Here is a 19,964-nt window from a genome sequence, read left to right on the forward strand (position 1 = left end):
TGGGCAAGACCACACTGGGTCCGGCTACCACTCATACCGCTCGCATACAGGTTTGTTGTTGGTTGATAGGACAAAGCTCACTCTAATCCACGCAAGTGCCTTCACTTTCCATCACTGCTCCAGTAACAGTGTGAGAGAACAAGCGACGGTGAGAGAAAAGAGACTTTGCGTTTTTAATCATTCTCCATTTTAAACTATATAACAAGATTCTATAAGAACTTAATGCTCTAGACTGCTCAAACACATACGGTACAGAGTTTCATTGTTTTATAAGAAATAAATTCAAATAATTATGGCAGTAAGACTGTCAGATAATGTGAATACATCTTCAATTGAACACTATGACAAGCTGAAAATGCTAAAAAAAAAAGGCAGAATGGAAAATAAAAAAAAATAATACATACCATTTGTAAATATATTTATTAATAATAAAGTTACAAATATAGTAACTACATAAAATGATAAAATTATTACGCTGTACACAATTATTTAACAAAATTCTATCTATAAGAAAAAACTAAGCAGTTATAATTACAATTTTCTGGGATTTTTTTCCGCAAGTGAAAGATAAATAACTTTAATGATGTTACTTCAGGTGTATAGTATACAAAGTACACCTGATTTACTTAAAATACTTGAAACTGAGTTATCTACAGAGCAAAAAAAAAAAGTTCAATGATTATACCACTTAATTGTACAAACTGTAGTCTTTTCTCTCATCAAAATGAAGTAATAAAAACGTTTGTAAAACACACATACAGTAAAATGTTAATGCGACTTAGTGAATTAGATGATTGACTGTAAGCTAACAATGTGAACAGCTGCCTCAGATAATGCTGAACAGTCCAGCCAGTGTCGACCCAGAGTTCAACACTTGGAAACGCAGCATAAATATTTAACATGGTTTCCTTGACTCTGATCTGACAGCACATTAATGTAGAACCACACTCTTAACACGCGAGTAACTTACCTGCATGTCTTTCCCTCACAGACTTGCCGGAACGGACGCTACTAACGGAAGTGCATTCACGTGACTACAATGTCGGTGCAGTGAAGGCACGCTTGTAAAGTATGCAACACAATGCACAAATAGCAGGCAAGCGACAAGTCGATGTAAAATGGCGTGGAACTCCACGTACGTGCAGTCCAGCCAACCTCGACACACTTCAATTCTTGCCAAGTGTTTTCTCAGGGTCAAGAAAGGTTTCAAGTATTTCTTGCTCCGATATGTTTCCAGTTGAAAATGTGCAAGACAGGGTGTGTGTGAGTTTAGTGCAGTCGCCAATAGAGAATGGCTGCTGGTAGCAGATTACAACATGAGAACAGTAGGCATGCACTATACTACTGACCTCTTGTTATAATGTAAAAAAAAATTTGCATCTGACATCTGTCCAAGAATCCATTTTCTTTTGTGATTATGGTGGCACTTTGGTAGCTTATAAATAAAATGAACAAGCAGTGCTTTATTGAAGGAACATGGAATAAATAAGAAGAAAAACTAACAGAAATGCACTTAACTTGGCTACAATTACCTATGTAATTTTTTGAGGGAAACAATAGCAACACACAAAGTTTCATCGTTGTTCATAAACACTTGCGGTTTCGTTGGCCTGCGGTGACGACACAGAGCTCGTAAATGCAAACGAACCGTGTGATCACGAGAATGGCGACTAGATAAACACAAAGTGGTGATGCTGGCTTAAATTTAAATTGGATTTCAATTGGTCTGATGACTTATTGGATTTCAATTGGTCTGATGACTTCTACTCCCGACTCTGGAAAACTTGTCGCAGAACTCAAGTTACTTGCGACTAGAAGCATTAGGCTAGCAGGGAAAAATTACGAAAATTGTACTGAAATCGCTGAATTCTTGTCAAGCATCTCAACTGCCTTTGTGAGTACAAAAACCAAATACCTACTTCTGTTTACCTTGAAACTAGTTTTGTTTTACAATAAAAAAAAATTCTGCAACATCATTTATCATAGGTTTGCATACAGATACGCTCTGGATTATTTTTTGATCACTTCATCATCAGGTGCTTGTTAAAGCTAGACATACTATACAAAGTTTGGGAAAAAAAATCAGTCAATGAGTCTATAAAAAGGCACACCTAGAACGTAACTGGCCCAATGGTAACTAAATTCAATGAGGGATATGCAAATTGCAAAAAGGCAAGGCCTAAGGGTGGAAGAGATCAAAACTCAGCAATGCTCGAGTTACAGCAGTTGACACCAGAAATGGAATCCTTAAGGAATCTCGATGAAGCAAACTAGCTAGCACCTGGCACCAAAATTGTCACTAACAAAAAGTATTCCCCGAAATTTTACCTCACTTACACCTATCATGTACTATATGCATCACAAAATTTACATTTTAATAGGCGACAGTACCTCTTGAAAGTCAATTGTTGTGTTAAGTTCTAATTTTTTTCAGTAGTTAATATTTTGAAGTATGAAAACACCAATTTAACATATCAAAATAAATATGGATGACACAAAAATTATAAGTACAAACAATTATGTATTACACTATCATGGTTAATCAAATACCTATTATAGTTTGCGACATATGTAACATGCATTTCTCACATCTAATTGTACTTGTTACTCCGGATGTCGACGGTATAGTTCTCACAGCAGTGCACTCAGAGTCATTCCAGTCTTGAAAATCTGAACTTCGAATGTTGGCGTGACTGTACCAACCGAAGTACAGTAATGAATGGATGTGGTACAAGAACTGCGAAGTAGAGTAGGCCCTAGCTCTTCGCACACAGAACTGTGTGCTGATAGCCGGAGACGCTGGAGGCTGTACACTGGTTAACTTGTTCGACTGGAGGGGGCACATCCCGCTCACACAGGGCTGGGGGCGTCCTGCAAGAGAGACAAGCACTGCTCCAGAGAACATGAAACCACCCGAACGCTCAACTTGTGAGCACAGAGCAGAACGTAGATGCATCCAGTGCAATGTGAAACTTTTTACAATTTTGAGTGAAACAAACTGGCCATATCCCCCCTGAGAATAAAAAAAAAAAACTTTTTTTTTTACTTTAAAACATTAATAACAGTTAGGCAAAATAAAGTTAAATTAAACTTTTATTTTTAAATTGAATTAAAAAAAAAAAATTATAGTGCATGATTCCGGTGGCAGTATCGTTGGATGACCAAATGATGTGACATGCTTAAAAAAAAAAGTAAAAGTAAAAATCTTTGTTACACTAAACATGTCCACTAAATTTTCATATAAAAATGAGTGGCTATAAGATATGTGATGTTATACGAGGGTTATTTTTTTTTCAACCTCCGATCGGCTGTAATAAAAAAACGGGAATGAATTGGGAAATTATTTTAATGTCAAAAGAAACGTACATCTTTACTCTATTTTTCCACATAATCACCGTGCAGATTGAGGCATTTGTCGTACCGATGCACCAGCTTTCCAATACCCTCTGCATAAAATGATGCCTCCTGCCTATTCAGCCACGTTTTAACAGTGCCCTGCAGTGTGATTACAGTTTCATTTCTCCATGGCATGCCCATTAATCGATACCCTAATCGCTCGTACACGAATCGACACGTCTCGTAGTGTTTACTCCCTTCCACCAACCAGGTGGAGCGGCCAACTCACACCTCAGTTGAAGCTTGGTTATGGGAATGTCAACATGGCTGCAACGATAAACTGTACGGTGAAATGCGAGCTGCGTGGAGTCATCCGTTTCTTACAGGCAGAAGGGCACACTGCAGCAGAAATCCATCGCCGAATGAGTGTTGTGTGTTAAAACGTGGCTGAATAGGCAGGAGGCATCATTTTATGCAGAGGGTATTGGAAAGCTGGTGCATCAGTACGACAAATGCCTCAATCTGCACGGTGATTATGTGGAAAAATAGAGTAAATATGTACGTTTCTTTTGACATTAAAATAATTTCCCAATTCATTCCCATTTTTTTATTACAGCCGATCGGAGGTAAAAAAAAAAATAACCCTCGTACAATGGTAAATTACAGCCTCAGTGGGTCTAGCAGGCGCTGCACTCCGGCAAGCGTTTCACGAGTTGCGTAGTCAGGGAGCAGTCGCACCCCCACTCAGAAGGGAAGAGAGTGATTGAGATGAAAAAGTAAAAAAGGGAAGGTAATGAAAGAAAAGAGAATAAAATAAAAGAGACAGAAAAAAAAGGAAGGATTAGGGGAAGAGTTAAGGGGGAAACAGGGAAAAGGAATGAGGGGGAAAAAAGAGAGGAAAGGGAAGAGTGGAAAGAGAAGAGTGGAAAGGGGAGTGAGGAAAGGGAGGAACGGAAAGGGGAGAGAGAAAAGCTAACAAGTAACTGGGAAAATAGAAGAGATAAAAGAGACAAGGAAAGGAACCTGTGGCTCGCCGTCGTCGGCCGCCAGCCGGTAGTGGTGCCTGCGCAGCGCCGCCAGCCTCTCGCGCTCGCGCTGCAGCGAAGTCTCCAGCTCGATGACGCGCACCTGCGACTCGTACTCCAGGCGCTTGGCCTGGTGCTGCGACAGCCCCGACACGTCCAGGTCGTCTGCAACCCACCGGCCGGCTCCGCTCTCCCCACAGCCTCGACAAGCGGGTCTTCCCGATACAACCATTCCCACAATGCTCCACCTTCCATCGCCTCAAATTTACTCCATATCGATGAGAGTAAGAGACGTTATGCTCAATCCTTTTCAAAGATCACAAAAATATTGGTGCCCTATAAAAAAATCAAAATGCAACTTGCTCTAGCTGAAGTCTTTCAGTCCTCGACCACTTAGTATAGAAAACAATATTTCCGAAAATCTGGTCTCGAATGTGAAAAATGTGCTTGCTGTAACAGACCCAGTTCATAAATTAATTTTCTTTCTCTGTTTAGACATATACTACAAGAAAAAACCAGTTGATAAAACATGTAATTAATATAACATTTTAAAAATAACGGAAGATCATGTGCGCAACAGAAGCAAGACGACACATACTACAGGGTGGCTGACAAGCTACTTTACTGCCTCAGTACCACAGCTATCCCGCTCTAGCTGACAACATGCCACTCCTTGGACTATATATACAGCGCTGATTGAAAGCAATGCCTGTAGGGAAGCAAGCAGCAGGGGTGGCATGTTGACAACCACATAGCATATGTTAGCCAAATGCAAAGTTTATATGCTTTACACCCAAAGTGCTCCATAGGATACAGGATTTCTGAACCTCGCACCACAGTAAACATACACTAGTGAAGTTAACAGTTAAGTAGTTACTAACACTCAAAAATTTTAATCTTGTTAATCCTAAATATTAATCAGGCATATTTAATAATCAAGAATGAAATAAATTTGCAGGCAACCAGGAACAGAGAGCAAGACGGTCATTAATGAACTTGTCATTTGCAGGCAACCAGGAACAGAGAGCAAGACGGTCATTAATGAACTTGTCATTTGCAGGCAACCAGGAACAGAGAGCAAGACGGTCATTAATGAACTTGTCACTTGCAGGCGACCAGGAACAGAGAGCATGACGGTCATTAATGAACTTGTCATTTGCAGGCAACCAGGAATAGAGAGCAAGACGGTCATTAATGAACTTGTCATTTGCAGGCAACCAGGAACAGAGAGCAAGACGGTCATTAATGAACTTGTCACTTGCAGGCAACCAGGAACAGAGAGCAAGACGGTCATTAATGAACTTGTCATTTGCAGGCAACCAGGAACAGAGAGCAAGACGGTCATTAATGAACTTGTCATTTGCAGGCAACCAGGAACAGAGAGCAAGACGGTCATTAATGAACTTGTCATTTGCAGGCAACCAGGAACAGAGAGCAAGACGGTCATTAATGAACTTGTCACTTGCAGGCGACCAGGAACAGAGAGCATGACGGTCATTAATGAACTTGTCATTTGCAGGCAACCAGGAACAGAGAGCAAGACGGTGCTCACCGCTCTCCTGCACCAGCTCGGAGCAGGACTGGGCCGTGGCGACCACCGTGCCGGTGGCCTGCGTCACAGTGCGCGACGCCTGGGCCAGCGCGCCCAGGTTGGGGCTGTGGCGCTCCGCCTTGACACGGCTGGCCACCACCAGCTGGGCCGTGCTGGCCGCTATCTCCTGGGACGCCACCACCAGGCGCGAGAACTGGCCCTGCCCGCTCACCACGCCGTCCGCCGCCGTCCTGTCGGCACACCGGGGAGGACAAGCAGCAACGTAAACAATGAGAGAGAAAAATGATAAAGTAAGGAATGAGAAGGGATAAAAAAAAAAATGAACACGGAAGAGAAAAACGCCAAAGTATGTAAATGTGAGTGGGTGAAACACAAAAACAAAGTACAAGGTAACCGTAAGAGGCAAGATCATCATAACTTACATTGCACTACTACAATTTGACTGAATGTTCTAGTATTAAACATATTGTTGCAGTCATATTATGTACATGTAAGGAAATTTTTTTCTCTCTACAGTTTTGTTGACCAATAGGCGCAAGCATGGCACAGGCTATTTTTCCTTCTAAACCGCCATTAATCATAATTTAACAGCCGGTTAAATATCAAATGTAACGAGACACTTCCTTGTAAGGAGAGTACGGTGCATGGTGGATGGTGGGGAAGACTCACAAGAGCAGCTGGGCCCCCACGGCCACGGACTTGGCTGCGGAGATCAGGCCCTCCGTCCACTGGTGGTTGCGCTTGTAGAACTCCTTGGCCGATGCTGTGCCCTGTCCACGTACACACTCGTCAAGGTCACTAGCAGCCCACACTTCATTGCCCACATTCAAACAAGCATCCCACATCACGGTTTGATTAGTGTCCTGATATTTCTATTTATTTTGAAAAAATTTTGTAAGCTGATAATTTTTAATTAAATTACAAACGTGAACATTCTTGTTTTAAAATCCCAGTTTTAAAATAATTTCCTATTTGTCAAGCTATTTCTAACTGACCCTTCCAAACCCGATTATCAAACGCATATCACCTTAGCATAAAGTTTCCAAACATTCAAAGAAGAAATTTCAGTGTCCCATTATAAATGTAATATTATCAGATCCAATAAACTAACGATTATTTTCACTTTACTATATAAATTATCAAAAAAGTGGAACTACTCCTGTAGGTGTTCAAAACACAACTACATCTAATTGGTTGAAAACAAGCCAGTTCCCAATATGAAGACCTGAACATTGATATACATAATTAGAAATAATTGATTTTAACACCTGCACAGTTAACAGCAGAACAATATCAACCTGTAATTTTTCAATCATTTTGAAAATTAAAATAAATAGTTTGCAACCACTGAAAAAAAAGAGTACTAAAAAATTCAAGATCATACTCTGTTTGTAATTTATTTTAAATGCGTGACTTAAACCAGTTATTGCCACTGCGCTAAACCATGTACAAATGCTCGCAAATGCGCTGGTGTCGCGGACCGACCTTGCCCTGGGCCACGATCTCGGCCTGCAGCAGCCGGGACTTCTGCACCAGCGCTCGGATCGCCTGCATCAGGGTGGTGCACGAGTCCAGGATCTTCTCGTTCACCTCCAGCTTGATGCCCGAGTCGGCCGCCCGCGAGCTCCTCAGCAGCTCCTGCAACGCATCCCGGCGTCCCGACTCCCCGTCCGCTGCCGAGTCGACCACGCTTCAAGCCAGGCCTCTTCGTGCAGAGCAAACATCTCTCCACTTCCAGGCCGAAGGGAAGCCTCGAGAAGGGAAGGAAAACCCTACAATATTTGTCACTTACAAATTATCCGAGTCCGAGCCATCTAAATAGAATTTTGATTAAAAAAATTATACTCTAGAAAAACTAAATAAACATACTTAATTTTTGCTGTATGAGCTAAACTGTAAAAAATAATCTTAAAAATTAAGTAATTTGTTCAACAGCGATAGCATGAACTACAACTCTGTACAATGTAATTTTTGTTTTCTAAATAAGTTTAAAATAAGAATCAAGTAATAAACAAAAACAATTTTTTTAATGAAAAAAAAAAGTTTGGGATGTTTGATACAAGTGTCTTAAATTTTCTGCCACTAATGGCTAACCTTTAGGACAGAGTCAGTAAGAAAATGAATGAAGAGAGCACACCTTGCTTTTTTTAATTAAAATTATTTGTTTTGTTTATTACTTGATTATTTTAAGTTTATTAAAAAAAATTATGCTATACAGAGTTGTAGTTGATTCTATGGCTGTTGAAAAAAATTACTTAAATTTAAAGATAATTTTATTACTTTTTAGTTCATAAAAAAAAGTTCTTTTAGTTTTTCTAAATATAATTTTATTTTTATACTTTTAAGTTCATATAAAAATAAATTTTTATAAATTCCTCGAAATGCATCAAAAAATAAATTTTCAAAGTCCCGAAAATTACGATGAATAAACAAGTAAGGCATCACCAGACTGAGCTACAGTTTAGCAGAAATATTAACGAGAAGGTGAACAACAACTAGAATGGATAAAGCCTGGCAGTGTGCACAGTGTGTAATGTGATAATATGGTCGGGATGTGTCTGTGATGTCACTGCAATACTGAATGCCACGAAAACAAATCAAAGGGGCACAGAACAGAGTTCATCACTGTCCAGTTTTGTTGTGAAAGAAAATAATGGTGTGGTTGATGACAAGTTAAATTGGAAAAATTTTGTTTGTGAAAATAAACCTATCAATATGTTTAAGGAATAACTTTGCTTAACCAGTGTCCAATATGTTACCCAGACAGTGACACAGCAAAAAAAAACTTTCATTGTGGTCGCACAAAAACGGGTCAGACAAACAAGACAGCTTCATGAACACAAACAATCTATTAGTTAGAAAAAAAAAAATTATAGTTTTTTGTATTGTTTCAAAAATTTATTTAAAAAATTTAAATCATACAATTTTTTTGTTTATTCTAATTGACCTATTTTCAGTTTACCAGTTTTATAGTAACAAGGGTGAGTACATTTTTATTAAACTTTTTGTTAAAATGTTGGTGTATGATTAATTTACTTAGATCACAAGGATTTCGCAAAAATTTCAGTTTTTAAGTTTCTAGGAATTTTTGAAGGATTTCTACTTTAAGTTTCCAGTATTTTCTAATATATTTTTTTTTTTTTTTAGTGTTGAGTCCTGGAAACCAGGGGCAGCCCTGCATTAAACCAATCCCCCACTTTGCAGCTCCCAACAAGTAATCCTGACATTTCTCCTGGCAACCAACCAGTGACGTAGCTGAGGTGACTGGCGCCACTGGCCAGAATTGAAAATGGCACCCCCACCTTGGATTAAAAGAGGGAAGGGGGGGGGGAAGTGTTTCAGTAACACGAAACCGTCGCGGCGGCGCCCCCTCCTGCTCTGGCGACCCTGGCGGGGGCCATCCCTGTCACCCGCTTGCTACGCCACTGCAACCACCCCACGAGCAGCGCACCTGTATGGAGCGGGCAGCCTCCTCTATGGCCTTGTCCATGTCGGCCAGCTCGCGCTCCACCAGGTCTGCCACCCGCTCCTGGCTGTGCCCGGCCAGCAGGCTGGCCAACCCGCCCACCAGGCCCTGCAGCTCCCCGAGGCGTGCCCGCACCGGGCCCAGGTCCAGGGGGCCGCTCCCCCGCACGGCGCCCAGCGCGCCCAGCACGTCCGCCCCCAGCGCACGCAGCGCCTGCTCCAGCCCTGCGCACACGCCAGCCCGCCGTGCCGGTCCTAGCACTGCACAGAGTCCACGCGCTTCTCCCTCTTACGCACATTTCTGCAGTCTGCAGCATTTTATTTTCTTCCTAAAAAATTTTGATAAGCCAATTAAAACTTTTTAGTAATGAGAACGTGAAAATAATGTTTGAAACATGCAATGTTTCTGAAGTTAGCTACTGTATTTACGTCTTTCAAAATGCGAGTTTATTTCATAATATATTTCCTTTTTTTATTTTTTTTTTAACAGGAATCCAGAATAACCAACCCACGGGTCACGAAAGTTTAGTGCAGTGACACTTTATACATTAAAAACAACTGACTTTAAAACAAAAATTTATAACAATGATTTAATTAATGCTCAATCAATAGATCAAACAAAAAAAAATTTAGCACAGTGATGTAAGATAATTAATAAAAATTAAATAAAATAAAAAAATGTGAAGTCCACAAGGCACAACAATTGTGGGAACCATGCTAGTTGCGAAAAAAATTACTTTAAACTCTCCTGAGATATGGAGGGGGGTACAATGATACACTGCCTTGGTGCTGTTTGTCACTGGTGTTTTTTGGTCTTGACGGGTGGCTTTGTCCTGTCACTGTGGACGTTCCAGCGCTCGGTTGGATCAAACCAACTTCAAACTGATAATGCTATATACATACACAAACAAGTATTTACAGTCTAACCAGGGGCGCAACAACAAGGGGGGGAGGGGGGGGCAAGGGTATTTCCCCCCCCCCCCCCCCGAAACCTTGAAGTGGGGGCTAACGGGGGCAAAGAAAGTGCTGTGTAATAAATTATTAGATAGTAAAACTGCTTAAATAACACCATTTTCCACCTTGAAATACAAATTTTCCCGGGGGAGGACTCCCGGACCCCCCCCCCCCCCCCCGCATCAACAGGGGGGATCGACGATTTTTTATAAAAAGGTATATTGCCCCCCTCCTTTGGAAAGTTAGTTGTTGCGCCCCCGAGTCTAACAGTGTAACGCTGCAAGGCGGGACACGCAGGCACTCACGCTCTCCCAGCTCAATGTCCGGGGACACGTTGGCGGTGCCTCGTCCGTGCAGCAGGTAGTCGGCGACGAGGTGGGACAGCAGCACCGCGTTGCGCGACACGGCGTCCACCCCCGCCGCGGGGTCCCGGCGGTACGAGTCGTGGCTGGCCGCCAGTTCCCCCAGGGCGAGCTCCAGCGGCTCCGCCAGGCCCCGCAGGTAGTCTGCAACCCCCGCGCCCGGCCTCTTCCCTCGCACATCCGTCACCGTCCCAGAATTATAACATTCTCTCCCGAATGGTTTTTATATCACAAGGTGATTTTTTTATATAAAAAATTTGGTTGTCTGTAAAGCCGGTTTACGGACGATAGTTTAACGTGACGTCATAACAAAACATAGATGAAATGATTGCATACTTTTATGAATAAAATTCAATCATTTTTATTTTAATAATAAAAGAATGAATAATTAACCTTTATTGCCGAAATTGTTGTTGTAATAAGCAATGAAAACCACGTTAACTTTTCACATCACTTTATAAACAGTGGAGTGGAAGAGAGAGAGATGCAGCGCAAGCGTACAATGAGCGTAATGGAACAATGTGCGTAACGGGACACACTTCGTGCGTGCAGCCGGCGTTCATCAATTTATTAGACGTTGTCACGTCAAAAATATGTCAAATTGAATATGAAATAGTCAAACTTAAACTGTGAATAGTATATCTAACTGATTTAAGTAGAAAGTCTCTAAATATTATTATTTAATGTACGAGGTGTCAAAACAAACAACGTGCAAGCTAGCAAAAAGGGTGCTGGTAATCATAGTTTCACGACTTCAGTCCAGCTTCACGACTTTATGGCATACGTGACCTGTTCTCCAGTTTCCTGACTTCTGTGACCTGTAGACACCCTGCTGTTTTGTAACTAGGCATAGTGCATTTCAGATGATCTGAACATTTTTGGCATCGACTTCCGAGAACCATTCCTGTCAATTCAATTCAATAGGTTTTTATTATTCACATTATTTTCTCTTTACGACAAGACACTCCAGCACAACATGATTTGAATCGAAGGAAAATTTAAAAAACCTTAGTATTCCTGTCGACAATTGCTTATAATTCCACTTTTCAACAGTCTTGTCTTACGTCTAACCCAAACAAAATATACAGGAGAACAAGTTACAGGTTTCACATGGTAACACCTCTGCAAATGAAAACACTTAGTAGTGAGAATTCCACAGATCAGCTGTAAAACAGCATAGGTTTATTGCCTACTCAAATAAAAATAAAATCCCAGTACTTACTGGAAGTACATGGCTAACGAGTAGAAGACACAAGTGTGTGGAGAACAAGGGTAAAGGCATACCTGGAGAGCCTTTGAGGGCAGACAGGGCTGGGTCGCCCACCTGTGCCACGGACTTCTTGACGATGGACTCCGCAGTGGCCAGGCATGTCTCTGCAACAGACACGCTCTACAGCACTCCACCTTCGCAGGCTTGCTCTTGAAACACTGTGCCAATCAAGGCCCAGAACACCCACAATGAAACTACCTACGCCTTACTTTCTTCAATCAAACAAATAGCTCATACTTAACAAATTAACAACGTCTCTCCTTAGTTGACAGAAGTACACATGTACCTACTGAAAAGAAAGAATATTAGATCACTCTTCATACTTGTACAACTGATTGGCTAAAGTTGCAGCTTCTTAAAATGTCCATTAACCTTCGGCCAAAATTTTGCCCATGAATTCCCTTGAAGTAAAGTTACTTTATGTTCTTGCACATTGTTGAGTGTTCCAAAGTTTCTGGTCCTACAGTCTGGATTATTTACTCGTGTGTCAACTATTCACGTATTTGATAACTTTTTGTGATGTGTGAAACATGCTGTAAAATGATAAGCAATGAATTCTTTTGTGTGGAGGTTAAAACAATGAGATTTAAACAATAGTACATATCCCGGCATTGTCAGTTGTTTTACAGGTTCTCATGTGAAAAAATGACTTAATTCTTACTGTGTGGAGAGTTGCTGACTACTGTGTGGTGGTTTTATTGGTTATGTTTATTATGTTTCTATAGCGAGGCATGTCTGACTGCTATCATGCTATTTGGCTCCTGTGTTTTTTGTCTTTATGGAGGATGAAGAGTGTAGGTTAGTTGGCATAATTCTTGTTGGCATAATTCTTATTTAGAAATAGATTTTTTGTTTTTATTCCATACATAGCAAGATGAGTTTCAACGATTTGTAGATGCAATGCAAGCTTCAAAAAAATTAAGTAAAACAAATCACCACTTTCGCAAATAGTAGTTTAGTGATGTATTACTTAATAACTATGGTTTGATTGCTACACACAGGATAATCTACAAAAATTGGTTAAAACACTAATTTTAGTGCAAAATTCAGTTTTTTCATAAGTTGATATAAGATCCTCCAAGTAATGTTCTCTTTCTCTACCACCGGAAATATAACAAGAGATAGGATAGTTCCTTACAGTAGGTTATGGTCGATACAGTGTCATCTCGAAAGATCTCACTAAACACTGGACGTTATATCCCAGTTAAATAAATTAAAAAAAAGATATAGAGGATTTTGCAGCTTCCCTTTATATTTTATATATATTACATATATACCTACATAAATTAACAAGTTGAACTTCCAAAAATGAATATAATAATTATGTAAGCATGAAAAGAAGCAGGCTTAACTTTATCAGCTTCATTTTATAAAAAGAATAAAAAGCTAATATATTTAATGTACAACATCTCACACCTTCAAAAGCCAAAGGCTAAATCCACATAAGCAGTTTCTCTTGGAGCTGCGACTAGCGAGCGACCAACAGTCCACGCTGAGGACTCGAGTCTTCGGTAGCCTGCTCCAAAAGGCACGGGTGAACACAAACTATGTACCAAACAACTGCTGCAAGCGCGTCTTGAAGCCTTCCGAGGCGACGTCAGCACTGGCAAGGCGCTCCTCTCGCTCTCGCAGCCGCACATCCAAGGCCTCCTTCTGGGCCAGGAGGTCCTGCAGCTCGCTTTCCAGCACGCCTTTCTCCTGGGACACGAACTGGAGTCTGCTGTTGGCCGCCTGCAACACCGGCCCCTCCAGTCACTGCCACCCCCGCCTCCAGGCACTACCAGCCCTGCCTCCAGGTGGTTCTAGCCCCGCCTCCAGGTGGTTCTAGCCCCGCCTCCAGGTGGTTCTAGCCCCGCCTCCAGGTGGTTCTAGCCCCGCCTCCAGGTGGTTCTAGCCCCGCCTCCAGGTGGTTCTAGCCCCGCCTCCCGGTGGTTCTAGCCCCGCCTCCAGGTGGTTCTAGCCCCGCCTCCAGGTGGTTCTAGCCCCGCCTCCAGGTGGTTCTAGCCCCGCCTCCAGGTGGTTCTAGCCCCGCCTCCCGGTGGTTCTAGCCCCGCCTCCCGGTGGTTATAGCCCCGCCTCCCGGTGGTTCTAGCCCCGCCTCCCGGTGGTTCTAGCCCCGCCTCCCGGTGGTTCTAGCCCCGCCTCCCGGTGGTTCTAGCCCCGCCTCCCGGTGGTTCTAGCCCCGCCTCCCGGTGGTTCTAGCCCCGCCTCCCGGTGGTTCTAGCCCCGCCTCCCGGTGGTTCTAGCCCCGCCTCCCGGTGGTTCTAGCCCCGCCGCCCGGTGGTTCTAGCCCCGCCGCCCGGTGGTTCTAGCCCCGCCGCCCGGTGGTTCTAGCCCCGACTCCAGGTGGTTCTAGCCCCGCCGCCCGGTGGTTCTAGCCCCGCCGCCCGGTGGTTCTAGCCCCGCCTCCCGGTGGTTCTAGCCCCGCCTCCCGGTGGTTCTAGCCCCGCCGCCCGGTGGTTCTAGCCCCGCCTCCCGGTGGTTCTAGCCCCGCCTCCCGGTGGTTCTAGCCCCGCCGCCCGGTGGTTCTAGCCCCGCCTCCCGGTGGTTCTAGCCCCGCCTCCCGGTGGTTCTAGCCCCGCCTCCCGGTGGTTCTAGCCCCGCCGCCCGGTGGTTCTAGCCCCGCCGCCCGGTGGTTCTAGCCCCGCCGCCCGGTGGTTCTAGCCCCGACTCCAGGTGGTTCTAGCCCCGCCTCCCGGTGGTTCTAGCCCCGCCGCCCGGTGGTTCTAGCCCCGACTCCAGGTGGTTCTAGCCCCGCCGCCCGGTGGTTCTAGCCCCGCCGCCCGGTGGTTCTAGCCCCGACTCCAGGTGGTTCTAGCCCCGCCGCCAGGTGGTTATAGCCCCGCCTCCAGGTGGTTCTAGCCCCGCCTCCCGGTGGTTCTAGCCCCGCCGCCCGGTGGTTCTAGCCCCGCCGCCCGGTGGTTCTAGCCCCGCCTCCCGGTGGTTCTAGCCCCGCCTCCCGGTGGTTCTAGCCCCGCCGCCCGGTGGTTCTAGCCCCGCCGCCCGGTGGTTCTAGCCCCGCCGCCCGGTGGTTCTAGCCCCGCCGCCCGGTGGTTCTAGCCCCGACTCCAGGTGGTTCTAGCCCCGCCGCCCGGTGGTTCTAGCCCCGCCGCCCGGTGGTTCTAGCCCCGCCTCCCAGTGGTTCTAGCCCCGCCTCCCGGTTGTTCTAGCCCCGCCTCCCGGTGGTTCTAGCCCCGCCTCCCGGTGGTTCTAGCCCCGCCTCCAGGTGGTTCTAGCCTCGCCTCCCGGTGGTTCTAGCCCCGCCGCCCGGTGGTTCTAGCCCCGCCGCCCGGTGGTTCTAGCCCCGCCGCCCGGTGGTTCTAGCCCCGCCGCCCGGTGGTTCTAGCCCCGACTCCAGGTGGTTCTAGCCCCGCCTCCAGGTGGTTCTAGCCCCGCCTCATAGTTGCTTTACCTTTGCCTCCAGTCACTACCACCCCCCCACCAAGCCAGGGTACAATGAAGTGGAATGGGTGATGGGCACTGCTTTTCCAAGGTCCAGACGCGTAGAAGCGAAACTACCTTGTGCATTACATTGCCTAACTGCTTCCCTAGTGTGAACAAGTAATTTTGTGTAAAATATAAATACATATGTTAAATTTAATTTGGCACCAATAATTTAGAGCTTCTAGCAGTCGCTAAGTGCAAGTCTAGTGGAATCAAATCAGACGCCATTTCTTTTAGTAGCGCAGCTGTGGACATCAGTTAGTTTTTTTTTATCAGAGGTTAGATTTTTGACAAACCACATTATTTGTAATCTGAGCAGTTTTTATAATGGCGAGTGGTTTTATAAAGCTCTTCAAATTGTTAAACAACCACTACCGCTGCCAGTCGAGAATTGGAAGAGGAATAAAAGTTGACTGTTTCATAACATATGCAGCAGATATAAAGCAAATGAATAGGTGAAAAAAAAAACCTAAAGCAAGGGAAATTGCAAATACAGAAAAAGTACCTAGGCCACAACAGGTGAAAACAGGTAACAGAATGGAAAGTAGGTAAACGAAGATAGGTCTGGAAAAGGAGCGAGTGAGTGAGGATTAGTTTTGAAGTTTTTGGCTTCCATGTGTGTGTGAAAAGTTGATCCGGCAGGAGTTTGCAAACGAATGTGTAATGTACACGACTGTAAACTGCATAGAAATGAGATATGGTCTAAATACATAAAATATTTTACACCTCATTTGTCGGGTCTCCTTGGCCATCCACCGACTCGAGAACACATCGCCGACACTGCACTGACCTCCGCGTCAGCCTGTGCGGTCAGCAGCACAGCGCGCACGGACTGCAACTCCCCCTCCAGGTCGCCGGACCGCTGCAAGGTCTCGTGGGCAAGCGACTTCTCCAGCGAGACCTCCTGGAGCCGTGCGTCCAGCGCCGCCTGGGCGGCCAGCGCGGCCAGCCGGTCCGTCTCCAGCTGCCTCACCACCTCCGCCTTCTGCGACACACGCCGCGCAGCGCCGTCACGCTCCGCTCCTCCGTCCCCGGGGTCCCGCCCTGGCGTTACACTTTTATAACTTGTAACTTAATGTGGTGTCAATATCTAGTTCAATTCATCGTTTCAAATTTATTGCTATACATAATGACACAATTATACCGGAGATTTGATATCAAGCATTTTTTAAAACTGACCCTTGGATAATTTAAACAGGAAAGAATATCAAAATGTTCCAAGATAAATTAGCAAAACCATCGTCGAAATTTGAGTTCCAGGTTGGGGTTAAAAATGTTTGAAGGTAAATTTTTCAAATTTTCCAGGGGAAGGTCTCCAGGGCCCAGCAGAGTCTTAGGGACACTACTGACTGTCTGCAGGAGAAGCAAGCATCAACATCGGTGTTCAAACCATTTCAACTTCTAACATAATCCTGTCATTGTACTTGTAGATTGTTTTTATGTATTTGAGCAGTCTCAAAAAAAAAAAAAATTCATAATCATGCAAAAAAAATTGCTAACATTTAACCAAATAAATGCAAGAAAAAATTGTGTCCTCAAGTTCTAGCCGTCAAGTGGTCAGCAAGTGTAAACATCACAACTCGTCAATGTCATTACCAACAATAACCAAACACCACCTTCATCTCTCTCCTGCCATTCGTATCGATGAACCTGTGGTGGCTTGAAATCTGGGCAGTGGCAATGCTTGGTGGAACATGAGATTGAGACGAAGAATTGAAAGAATCAGCTGTGAACGTGACGATGGGTCATGGATGCCGGTCGACCACCCACCTGCCTGATCAGCTGCACGTGCTCGTCTCGCAGCTTGGTGTACACCTCCTTCAGCTTCTGGAACTTGGCCTCCACGGCCCGGTGCTTCTCTGCGGGCAGCAGCCACACTTCAGGCACCCTCGCTCCACACCACCGCCCACCACCGCCACATGACCACACCGCAGCTAGTACTGGGCAGTTCCATCTACAAGCGCTGTGGCCCAAGCCCGTTAGAATGCCTAGTGCAATAAGTGGCGTAGCTAAGGTGACTGGCATCCCTGGCCAGAACTGAAAATGGCACCTCCTCTTGGATTAAAAGAGAATGGGGGGGAGGGTTCAGTAACGCGAAACCGTAGCACCCCCCCTACACTGCTCTGGCGCCCCTGGCGGGGGCCATCCCTGCCACCCGCTTGCTATGCCACTCAGTGCAACCACCTATATTTCACCTATATTTTACATAATTAGGTGGGTAAAATTTACAGTGTTGCAAGTCACTTTCTCAACCATTGTAAAAATTCAAATTTGCTGCAATGATATCCTTATAGAGGTGCCACATGGATACAAACTAAACAGAGGCTTAAAATAACTTGAATCTGAAAAATGGTTGAAAAAGTTATATACCGCTATAACTCTAAAAAAAAAAACACATATACATATGTATTTTTTTGCATATCATATGCTTGCTAACATCATTGTACGCAGAAAATACATTTAATGGTTTGAATTTTGAATATATTATATAATGTAAAGACTTACAAACGTTGAAAAGGAAGCTGTGGGTTTTCCTGGATACCAATAAAACTAGACAATTGCCACGAGGTCTTTACAATAATGCTGTAAACCCACTTGTACTAAAAGAAAGAAGCTCTATCAATGATACAAAAATATTATTTGTTGAGCTTCACTATGAAGTATACAGAGCCTGCTTCTTAGTTCACATTGGGGTTGAGTTAACAGCAGTGTGTAGAATTATAACACATACAAACTTCAATCTCACTGATTTGTTCAGATTATATTCAAGTTACTTTATTACTAGAGCCAAGATTTTATGGTGTTATGAAAAAGGACTTTTCGTCATTAAGAATTGTGGATTTCGTCTTTATCGTCATAAAAAATTAAAACACATGTAATAACGTGTACACACCTAGCAGAGCTGCCTTGATCAAATGCTTCAATAATTCGTGGTTAGAGACTTAAAATATGCACATTAAACAATACTATGTTGAGAGTACATAAAAAATTAACAACTAAAATATTCAGTATTCTTATGCAGGTAAGTACTGTTCCTGAGTTCAGGAGAGAGTCTAAATTAACTAAAATAGAAACTACAGTTAAACTTTTGTTCTATAAATGCAATATAATTAAGCTCAGGAAAAAGCCACCATTGTCAGCAGTTCAGCATTCTCTGGTTTTAGAGATCTTCTTCTGTCACTTACAACTACAGAATACTTAGAAAAAGATCTTTCTGAGTCCACATTCGTTGCTGGTATCCATATTAACTTTAAAGCAGCAGCTGCAAATTCAGGATAATCCGCTTTCATTTTACATAGTATGTCCACCATGTCTATGTAGTTCACATGCGGTTTCTTCTGCTCTTGGGAAACCAGGTTTTGGAGTGTTATGTAGCCTGTTGCTACAGAGGTCTTCTGCACCTTGCAAAGGAAAGGTAGGTTCCCAATATGTTTCTGGAATTATTTTTCCTCCACACGAATGTTTCCTACATTTTGAGGATTCATTAGAGCGCTGATTCCCAGAAATAGTTGACGAGATGGATCAGTGTTCACCAGATCAATCAGTTTTATAAGACTCTGAGTTTAGCTGTGTTCTTGAACTGCTCTTTAAGGGCTGCAGAGTTGACAGTTTTCATTTCAGCCAAAATGTCAACATTTTCAGGAAATAATTCCCTTAGCCAAGACATCAAGAGTAGTTTGCAGTTTACTCAATTTTGTGCACAACTGATGAGCAGTAGGATACTTTGTTCCTTCAAGAAAATTAATTAGCTCTACAAAGGTGTTACAGTTTTGAGCCACAAATGTAAGAGTGGCCTCAAGACATTGTAACTCTTCCTTCTGGAGTCCCTTGATATATTTAGCACCAGAGTTATCTTCGCTAAGCTGCTCAAAGAATTCCACAATGTCGTGCAGATGGAGTGCGAGGTATGATACAGATTCAAACCATGTGTTCCAACGTGTAACAACTGGCATGGGGAATAACTTGACCAGAGCCTTGTTTTCTCCATGTTTCTGGAGAAGAAATTGAAGGTATGCATGCCTCCTCTTTCTGGTGTTAAGAAAGGCCATCTTTACCTTACAAACGAAGAGGTTCAGTTCTTCCAAGTTGTTTTGCCAGATCTGCCCAACAATGTTTACTTTATGGGCCCAACATTGTATGTGGTACATGTGGTCACCAAATACACCTTCAAGGGTGCCAGCAGATTTCGTCATGTACCTGGCACTATCTGTAACATACGCAATTATGTTTTTTTCCTTGACTTCATATTTGGAGCATACATTAATCACTGCCCGAGAACAACAAACAGCATTTGCTGCATCAAGGACACAAGAAGCCCCTAAGATAACATCTTGTTCAGCACCTGGTTTCAGAATTTTAAACAAGATGTTGAAAACACAATTATTACTCTTGTCAGTGGTTTCATCTGCGAGTATGACCACATCTTGCCCCAAGAGCTGCTGCTTGATTTCCACTTCTTTTTTCTCTCTAAGTAGGGGAATGTACTTTTTCCTCATCCAATCCGCTGTTGGAAGATAACCAGCACCACTTACATGCTTCTGCATCCATGCAGTCAG

The 19,964-nt window shown here is 43.7% G+C and overlaps 1 protein-coding gene across 2 annotated transcripts in view; it reads right to left on the reverse strand.

The window, feature by feature from the left end:
- Window positions 1–407: 407 nt before the first annotated feature.
- Window positions 408–19,964, reverse strand: part of LOC134532523 (huntingtin-interacting protein 1) — a 53,835-nt gene continuing 34,278 nt past the window's right edge. For both annotated transcript variants that reach the window (XM_063368987.1, XM_063368988.1), the window contains exons 11-21: window positions 17,179–17,267; window positions 16,199–16,393; window positions 13,518–13,695; window positions 11,979–12,068; window positions 10,638–10,838; window positions 9,365–9,603; window positions 7,399–7,551; window positions 6,583–6,683; window positions 5,914–6,143; window positions 4,360–4,526; window positions 408–2,871 (exon numbers count right to left, since the gene is read on the reverse strand). In XM_063368987.1, the coding sequence (XP_063225057.1) occupies window positions 2,851–2,871; window positions 4,360–4,526; window positions 5,914–6,143; window positions 6,583–6,683; window positions 7,399–7,551; window positions 9,365–9,603; window positions 10,638–10,838; window positions 11,979–12,068; window positions 13,518–13,695; window positions 16,199–16,393; window positions 17,179–17,267 (1,664 nt within the window). In that variant the 3' untranslated portion in view covers window positions 408–2,850. The remainder of the gene's footprint in view (window positions 2,872–4,359; window positions 4,527–5,913; window positions 6,144–6,582; window positions 6,684–7,398; window positions 7,552–9,364; window positions 9,604–10,637; window positions 10,839–11,978; window positions 12,069–13,517; window positions 13,696–16,198; window positions 16,394–17,178; window positions 17,268–19,964) is intronic.

Source organism: Bacillus rossius, chromosome 6 (genome assembly GCF_032445375.1).
Source record: "Bacillus rossius redtenbacheri isolate Brsri chromosome 6, Brsri_v3, whole genome shotgun sequence".
NCBI lineage: Eukaryota > Metazoa > Arthropoda > Insecta > Phasmatodea > Bacillidae > Bacillus > Bacillus rossius.